Below are 9,667 nucleotides of genomic sequence, written 5' to 3'. Positions count from 1 at the left end.
CAAATCATTTTTATTACAGAAATCAGTGTCCGACAGTGTAATGAGAGCAACACAGCCAGAAAATAAAGGTGGAGGCTTGGGCTAGAACTGGTTCAGTAAACTTTGTACATTGTATTGAAGCCCCTGTCAGCCATGGTGACACCTCTTTAATATTAATACAGCTACACAGCATAAACCCAACTGTGCTCAATGGCCACACCGATGCTACAGATGTTGCCCAGTTGGTGGTGTTGATTGCTGCCCAACCTTAACTTGGACTGTAATCCAACTGCATGTTTTGATTTCATGTTAAATTAGCAGGCACTAGTTCCCTTTATCACCCAAATGCGGGCACCTAATTCATGATAAGACACGGCAGTACAAGACCTTCCCCAGTATGTCTACATTCACCTCCAGACCCTTGTTTCCCACTAAATATTGAAAACCACGTCACAGAGTAATCATCCCACTTAATTCAACCAATGAACATTTCAGTACCATAAAGGAAAAATGCAAATGCCTTGTGTCCAAGATTCCAGAAAACCAAGCTTGACTAACTGGGTAAAATGGCCTTTATTCTAAATGTGCAGAAGTCCCTGTTGTCTGACAAGAGCAGCACTTGCTCTTCAGAAATGCAGATCAGGTGATGTCCCTACTGGCTTAAATGCCAAGTTCTGGATACACTCTGGACAACTGAAGGGTTTCTCCAAGGTGTCTGATTCAGGGAGAGGCGTATGTGTGTACGTCTTGCCACATTCGCAACAAATGAACAACTTGCCCCTCATGTGAATTCTCTGGTGTTTCTTTAGATTGGTGGAGCGGTTAAAGCTTTTCCCACATTCCAGGCAGCTAAAGGGCTTCTCTCCCCGATGGATACTCTGGTGTCTTTTGAGGTGGGAAGACTGCCTGAAGGTCTTTCCACATTCCTCACAACTGTATGGTTTCTTCATCTGGTGGATAACGTGGTGTGTCTTGAGATGTGACAACTGGCTGAACGTCTTTCCACATTCCGAACAGACATACGGTTTCTCCCCGGTGTGGATTCTCTGATGTTTTGTGAGGCTCATCAGTTGATTGAAGCTCTTCCCACAGTGGGAGCAAATGTAAGGCTTCTCTCCCGTGTGTATCCTCTCGTGAACCTTAAGGTTGTACAGCTGATTGAATGTCTTTCCGCATTCAGCACAGCTGTAGGGTTTCTCCCCGAGATGAATGCTGTGGTGTCTTTTGAGATGGGCCAACTGACTAAAATTCTTGCCGCACTCGGCACAATTGAACGGTTTCTCGATGGTGTGGACCCGCTGGTGGGTTTTAAGGTTGATTAGGCTATTAAAGGTCCTATCACAATCCATGCACTGGTACGGCTCCTCTCCTGTGTGAATTCTCTCATGCACCTTAAGGTTGTACACCTGATTGAAGCTCTTCCCACATTCATTACAACTGTGAGGCTTCTCCCCCTGATGAATGCTTTGGTGTCTTTTCAGGCTGGACAACTGACTGAAGGACTTTTCACACTCGGTACACGAGAAGGGCTTCTCCCCACCATGAACTCGTTGGTGTCTCAGCATACCGGCCTTGTGTTTGAAACGCCGGCCACACACATTGCAGGTCACTGGCTTTTCGGGCCTGTCATTCACTGGGCACTTTATATAATTATCTTCTGCTTCCTCCTCAGCATCTTCACTTTCCACTCGGTTCTGATGGTGACCAACCCGGATCAGCTTCACAGGGGTTTTTCTGGGATCTTCAGACACGGCAGTAGCCTCTGCTTTGAAATCTGATGCCTTCTCATTTTCACCAACCTCCACTTTGATGTGGGCACATTCTGACTCGCCATCCTCTTTTTTAACATGGAAAGAGCCTTGCTCAATCTCATTGTCTTCAAGCAGAATAATATTCAGTTTGGTGTCCTCGTCTTCACAGTGACACAAGCTTTCCTCAGCAACTGTCTTCCCAACTTCATGAAGATCTGTGTCTGAGGATCCCAATGCTGCCAAAAGGCACTGCTTCTCAAACGGCTTCTCGTTCTTATGAGTCCTTTTAACCAAGACGGGTAGAGTAGCACCTGGTTTACCTGCGGAGGTATAAAAACAAATAAAGGTCAATTAATAAAGTTAACATCCCTTAGAGAAGACCACTTGGAGTGGAACTTGTAACCGAACTTCCTCTAAAATCAACACATTTCATGCTGTTGTTTATAATGCCTGATATCTTTGATAAGTCAACTGAAATGATTTCACATGCTCCAAGTCCTGCGCTGATTTGACAGGGTTTGTGATATTACTGATGACTAAAGACCAGAAGACAAACACATGGTCAGGATGAGCAAACACTACACATGTGATTAAGAAAACCAGTTCATTGTGTGCTATTCCTGAAAACAGATCATGAATACAGTGAAAGATCATTTAGATGGCACATCATGAACCTGTCAGTAATGAACACCACTGCCTTCAACTCTGATACTGAATTTGACTTATCTCTGTAATGAATACCCATGTAAAATGGCCAAAAAGTACTGAGAGGCCTTCACAAACACCCAGGAATGCAGGCTTGAATCCCACTAGCCTTCCTGGAAGAGGCGCATGAAAAGACTGCCTATTATTCACTTCAGTGCCTGGCTTCAGATTACACTGGGCTTCAAAATCAAAGTTCCAAATACAGTATGCTCAAAATTCCCCAAAAGGGAGAGGATCACCGGCAATTCCTGGCTTGTATAGAGCACGCAAATGAAACATCTTTATATAAGAATGATTTATTTGAATAGTAGAAAAGAATACAGAAAAAAATTACAGAAGTGAAGAACAATCAAAAAGGAATTGCCCTTAAAGGAAAACCACAGCAATTGCTTGTTAAATGCCCATTATTGTGTTGGCTTATGCTATGCAATTAATATTTATAATATTCTGTTTTTGTTTCAGCATCCAGTTTATTCAGCACATCCTTACAAAACTTGCAACAACCACTTTGCACTTTTAAAAATTCACATCAGGAAAAGTGTGTACAGACAGCAACTTGACTGCTACAAAGACTAGGAGGCACATTATACAGTGACCCCAGACTTACAGCATAGTGTGTGTGTGTGTGTTTTTAATAACAGAATTCTACTACAACTTTGTTCCTTCTTAATACTGCTCCAGTGAAGCCCAATAAACTGTCGGTGATGCATTTCTTGTACATGACACACACACACACACACAAAAACTTAGTTATTACTACAGAATTTTTAAAGACACTGTGACTTGTTGCTACAGTATGTTTTTTTTTATTATTATTAAACTGTTAGTTTATCTTACTTTGTCTCAGATTTTCTACCTTTAGCAGACACATCCGATATGTCCACACTACACCAGCACTGGTTTCATTAATATAACACTGCAAAAAAAATAAAATAAATAAAACTCAGGTTTGCAAACCTGCTCACCTACAAAGAATTAACGTCTTTTAATTACGATTTAAGAATTAACATCTAGCTCTGTTACTACTCTGATCTTTGTGTGTCACTGGAGCTACAATTTTAAAGTATTTAAAGTAGATTTCATTGCATGCTGTATTGTGTGTCAGTGATGTTTCTTTTTATGTGTTACAGAGATAACTAAAGTGGAGCTTACAAACAGCAAAACTGTAAAGCTGAACTAGAATTGGATTTACTGCACCCGATGACTTAAAGGTAGGTAGATAGGTTAGTATGGCTGGCAAGATACATAGAAAGATTAGTATAGATGGGCATAGCTGAAGTCAAGAGTTTCCATACACTTAAGGTGAATTCTTTAAAACTCACTGTATAATCCCTTCTCAGATTTCATACTAACAAAGAATAAATTTGGCATATTGTTTAAGATTATTTCACTTTTTCCTATGTTGGAATATTGTGGAGTGGCTGGCAGTTGGCACCACTCGAGACTCTGTTTGGATAGAATCGCTATGTGTGTGTTAATCTTCAAAGGCAAGAGTAGGTGAACCCAATAAACATCGTTGGTAAGTCTCAAAAAGTTCATGATAATACACGGGAGATGCAGTGGTCACACGTCAGATTTTCAGGGGCTCGCACTACGATGTATGCTATTTACTTCACGGTGCATGAAGGACTAAATGCGTTTATAAAACACATGAAAATTATCACCAGCTCCGTATTTATTTTTGGATTCACCACGCCCGATGAGATCGTTTAAATCTTTTTTGTGCAGTTTAATGACACTAAAGCGTTTTGCCAAAGGTGAACTTCGGAAGCGCACTTAACAGTATTGTTTTTCAGCGAGAGGCGAGACATAGTACTTCTCATCGTTTCTAGTAATTAATCTAAAGTGATAAAATGTAAGTTCTCCGCCACCATACGGAAACGTTCAGAAGTGGGACGCCCCTTTCCCCACCTTTGATGCTACTTGGTTATATGATTACATTCAGTTCTGGCTGAATCGGAATGCAACACACCACGGGTAGACGTTTTGCTTTGCTTTTAGTTATGACGAGCCACCTATGTATGGAGGAATATTTCGGACAAAATTAAATAAGTAAATAAATAAATGCGCAAATAAATAAAAGTACTGTGAAATGTGAGCATAAATAAATAAATGTGTCATGAAATGAGTGCCTAAATAAATACACATGTCATGAAATGAGAGCATAAATAAATAAATGTGTCACAAAATATGTTTTTTGTTACTTATTTATTTATTTAATTAATCTTGTCCGTAACACTCCTCCAAACCATCATGAAATACGACTTGAAATAAAACTGTCACTTTCACTCGTCAAAGTTGAGAGGGTGGGCTCTAACACACCCTCTGGTTATTGATTGATGAATCGAGAGCACAAGAATTAATTAGAAAAATGTTTACTACTGCCGATGAAATGGATTCTGCAGAAGATATTATGCATTTCAGAGAGAGAATTGAAGATTTATCGGAAGAAATTGCCATATTGTTACAATGTTTGCCACTGATCAGAGTTGTAAAGTTGTTTGAAAAAGTAGCTGCGAATATGCACCTGACTTTATACTCGTAAACAAGGGTTAAATACTCAGTTCAAAATATTAGTTGGCGCTGCTTTGGGCATTCCATGTCAAAGGACCTAAACTAATACAGCCGTATATCAAGCTGGCTCATTCGCCTTGTGATCGTCTTCTCCGACACACCATATACAGTGCATCCGGAAAGTATTCACAGCGCATCACTTTTTCCACATTTTGTTATGTTATACAGCCTTATTCCAAAATGGATTAAATTCATTTTTTTCCTCAGAATTCTACACACAACACCCCAGGATGACAACGTGAAAAAAGTTTACTTGAGGTTTTTGCAAACTTATTAAAAATAAAAAAACTGAGAAATCACATGTACATAAGTATTCACAGCCTTTGCGCCTTTGGCAGCAATTACAGCCTCAAGTCTTTTTGAATATGATGCCACAAGCTTGGCACACCTATCCTTGGCCAGTTTCACCCATTCCTCTTTGCAGCACCTCTCAAGCTCCATCAGGTTGAATGGGAATCGTCGGTGCACAGCCATTTTAAGATCTCTCCAGAGATCAGAGATATTCAATCGGATTCAAATCTGGGCTCTGGCTGGGCCACTCAAGGACATTCACAGAGTTGTCCTGAAGCCACTCCTTTGATATCTTGACTGTGTGCTTAGGGTTGTTGTCCTGCTGAAAGATGAACCGTCGCCCCAGTCTGAGGTCAAGAGCGCTCTGGAGCAGGTTTTCATCCAGGATGTCTCTGTACATTGCTGCAGTCATCTTTCCCTTTATCCTGACCAGTCTCCCAGTTCCTGCTGCTGAAAAACATCCCCACAGCATGATGCTGCCACCACCATGCTTCACTGTAGGGATGGTGCCTGGTTTCCTCCAAACGTGACGCCTGGCATTCACACCAAAGAGTTCAATCTTTGTCTCATCAGACCAGAGAATTTTGTTTCTCATGGTCTGAGAGTCCTTCAGGTGCCTTTTGGCAAACTTCAGGCGGGCTGCCATGTGCCTTTTACTAAGGAGTGGCTTTCGTCTGGCCACTTTACTATACAGGCCTGATTGGTGGATTGCTGCAGAGATGGTTGTCCTTCTGGAAGGTTATCCTCTCTCCACAGAGGACCTCTGGAGTTCTGACAGAGTGACCATCGGGTTCCTGGTCACCTCCCTGACTAAGGCCCTTCTCCCCCGATCGCTCAGTTTGGATGGCCGGCCAGCTCTAGGAAGAGTCCTGGAGGTTTCAAACGTCTTCCACTTACGGATGATGGAGGCCACTGTGCTCATTGGGAACCTCAAAGCAGCAGAAATTTTTCTGTAACCTTAGCCAGATTTGTGCCTCGAGACAATCCTGTCTCGGAGGTCTTTGACTTTCCTTTGACTTCATGCTTGGTTTGTGCTCTGACATGAACTGTCAACTGTGGGACCTTCTATAGACAGGTGTGTGCCTTTCCAAATCATGTCCAATCAACTGAATTTACCACAGGTGGACTCCAATTAAGCTGCAGAAACATCTCAAGGATGATCAGGGGAAACGAGATGCACCTGAGCTCAGTTTTGAGCTTCATGGCAAAGGCTGTGAATACTTATGCACATGTGCTTTCTCAATTTTTTTTATTTTTAATAAATTTGCAAAATCCTCAAGTAAACTTTTTTTCACGTTGTCATTATGGGGTGTTGTGTGAATTTAATCCATTTTGGAATAAGGCTGTAACATAACAAAATGTGGAAAAAGTGATGCGCTGTGAATAGTTTCCGGATGCACTGTAGATCTGTAATCGGTCGTACTTTAAAACCGCATAACAGAAAGTGTTCTATTGACTGGAATGTCAAAGGATGGGCGTCCAGAGCAGGGAACTGCGTCACCTGAACTGGAGTGCAGTCGAGTCCCTTCCACGAGTTCTTTGATACTTTCAAAAATAGTTTCATCTACAGGTATATCGGAGTCTAAAAGGGCCGCCAACATTGCAATTTCTTCCGATAAATCTTCAATTCTCTCTCTGAAATACGTAATATCTTCGACAGAATCCATTTAATCGGCAGTAGTAAGCATTTTTCTAATTAGCCTAATTCTTGTGCTATCGATTCACCAATCAGTAACTAGAGGGTGTGCTAGAGCCCACCCTCTCAACTTTGACGAGTGAAAGTGACAGTTTTATTTCATGATGGTTTGGAATAATGTTACGGACAAAATTAAATAAATAAATAAGCAACAAAAAACATTTCGTGACACATTTATTTATGCTCTCGTTTCACGACATATTTATTTATTTAGGCACTCATTTCATGACACATTTATTTATTTATGCTCTCATTTCACGACATATTTATTTATTTAGGCACTCGTTTCATGCCCCTTTTATTTATTTATGCTCACATTTCACAGTACTTTTATTTATGTGCGCATTTATTTATTTAATTTTGTCCGAAATATTCCTCCATATGATTTAAAACGCAATAGACTTTTGCATTGCATTTTAAACTAACTAGAAATTTGCTTACAAGATAACACTGTGCCAACATTAAATGCAATGTCTTGTGTTAAACTACGTTGCAATATACTGCCTATGCACGTAGTGAAATTAATTTTGGTTCGAATAATCTTACATAAGAAATAGAACCCATGTCAACGGAGCTGCGATTCTGTGGCTCGAACCGTTTAATGCTGTTAACGCATCTCTAACGTAACCATTAGCACGCGACAAGCTGCCCATCTACTCCCATTTCTTTCGGCTCTTTTGTCCAGGTCGTCTACCTGTGACAGGTGGCAAGAGCTGCTCGTCCACTTCGCCGTCGATCTCCGCACCCTCGGCTGCTCCACTCGCTCTGATGCCGGCGGCGGATCCGGCGGGATTCATAGGTGGGTTGCTGAAGCCCTCCACGACAGTTCCTCTGTCATGCTGGTCGCGTTCTAGTTCCAGTTGCAGTTTCAGTGTTCCTGGCTTCTTCACTTCAATGGCCATCTCGCGCAGAAACTCTTCGTCTGTCACTACTGACAAATGGGCGTGGGGCGGACGAAACGAACCTCTTGTTTTGTTATGCTCGCCGTCCAGAGTTTGTTTTTACTGAGCAAAAACGAAGCTAACGGTTTATAGCAAAACAAGCCCCACTACTGAAATAAACTGTTGTAGTGTAGGCACGTGGGGGCCGCGTTGTAAACGTGGATAAGAAGCTGCCTTCTGCTTTTTTAACAATCCCGACGCTTTCCCATCCACGTTTGTTTGGGGCGTCGCTCCTGATGAGCTCACGCGATGACGTTTAACTGACGCGACGGGATGTAAACAAAACAAGCCCACCAGGCAGCGAATGAATGAATGAATGAATGGATGGATTGGCAATCTTAGGATACTTTTACGTTTTCACCTTCAGAATGTAAACGATATATTGAACAAAAGTATGGAAATAAATAGTTTGTTTAACCGCAGTGTTTTTATCTATTACTATGGCTCGAGGAGCGGATCCCAGCTGCATTTCAGGAGAGGAATGCAGATAATTCCAAAGCTTTCGCAGATCCTTTCTTACAACTATTTATTAAGACAAAAATATAGGCTTTTGGTAATGAAATTAATGAATATATACAATTAAAACGGAAACCTGAGGTGGTTTGGACATATGTCTTCTGATATTTTTTTAAATACATTTGCAAGCCTTCCTAAAATTCTGTTTTCACTTTGCCACTTTTTAGCACAAGGCTGCACCATAGCAAAATGTGAAAAAGTGAAGGTTGTCGGAATACTTTCTAAAGGCGCTGTAACTCCCTCGACTGGTCGGGAAGTTGTTGGGAAAAGAGCGGCCAGGGGGTATTTTTCGTACGTGGATTACTCGCTTAGCCGGATGTAATTGTTGACGATTTGGCCTGATCCTGGATCTGTCGGTTTTTCGTAACTCTTGCTGGAAGTGTTGTCATAGCAACACATCCTAATCCTCAAACCTGCTGTTCTATGTAAACAAGGATTAGATCACACACTCAATCAGTGTCCGTGAGTGGAACTGATTCAGTCATGGCTTCGCCGTTCATGAATGAGCGACCAATTGATATCGGTGCGCAAATTATACGAAGAGAATTTCATATAAAGAGGGTTTTGCGCGATTGGCAATATCCTTTATTGCTCCCGGAGGGAATTGTTTTTCGAAAGATACCACTTTAGCCGAGGGGGAATATTGTATCTCAAAGATTTATTAGCACCTTATATTCGAAGTCAAACTAGGTGAAGTCGGGCTGTCACATCCACACAGACAGTATGCATTGCTTTGGGTTTTTTTGCAAGTGGCACTTTTTTAATATACTGTTGGCGATGCGGAAAATCTATCTAAAAGTGCAGTTTGCCAGGCAATTCGTAAAGTCTGTTTGGCTCTGAAATATTTCTTTCGGGTTTTCGTTGTGTTTCATGGACACCTGTGTGTGCAGACAATAAAAGAGGTGTTTCATGCCATTGCAGGTACACAGGCAAAAGCACCCACAGTTCCGTAAAGAATCTCACAATCAGCCTAACATTCTCATTACCTAGGATTTCCAAATGTGATTGGGGCACATGGGACTGATCAGAGTGGAGTTTGATCAAACATTATTTGGAAAATGTACCTCTCATCCTGATGAATAATCAGACACAGTGTCTTCATCAGATATTTGACCTTCGTCAATATCTCGTTGGTCAGACACAAGTTCTAGGGGTATGACATTCCCTGCAACTGACCCAACAAAAAAAAAATGCCCTCAGAAACAGGGCGATGG

At 41.5% G+C, this 9,667-nt stretch overlaps 1 protein-coding gene across 1 annotated transcript; it reads right to left on the bottom strand.

Moving 5' to 3' along the window:
* On the bottom strand, positions 1-8,155 carry LOC120536842 (zinc finger protein OZF-like). Its single transcript, XM_039765358.1, has 2 exons — positions 7,691-8,155; positions 1-2,050 (listed from the first exon to the last, which is right to left on the bottom strand). The coding sequence occupies exons 1-2, from the start codon at positions 7,896-7,898 to the stop codon at positions 606-608; spliced, it is 1,653 nt and encodes a 550-aa protein (XP_039621292.1). The 5' UTR covers positions 7,899-8,155; the 3' UTR covers positions 1-605.
* Positions 8,156-9,667: the final 1,512 nt, after the last annotated feature.

Source organism: Polypterus senegalus, chromosome 10, assembly GCF_016835505.1.
Source record: "Polypterus senegalus isolate Bchr_013 chromosome 10, ASM1683550v1, whole genome shotgun sequence".
NCBI lineage: Eukaryota > Metazoa > Chordata > Cladistia > Polypteriformes > Polypteridae > Polypterus > Polypterus senegalus.
Note: the sequence above shows the minus strand (reverse complement) of the source record. Positions and strands in the feature narration are given on the sequence as shown.

Excerpts from the sequence above, each read along its gene's own strand:
- LOC120536842 (XM_039765358.1), bottom strand. The coding sequence starts at position 7,898 with ATGGCCATTGAAGTGAAGAAGCCAGGAACACTGAAACTGCAACTGGAA. Across the intron at positions 2,051-7,690 it reads GCTCTTGCCACCTGTCACAG|GTAAACCAGGTGCTACTCTA; the intron begins GTAGACGACCTG and ends ATACCTCCGCAG.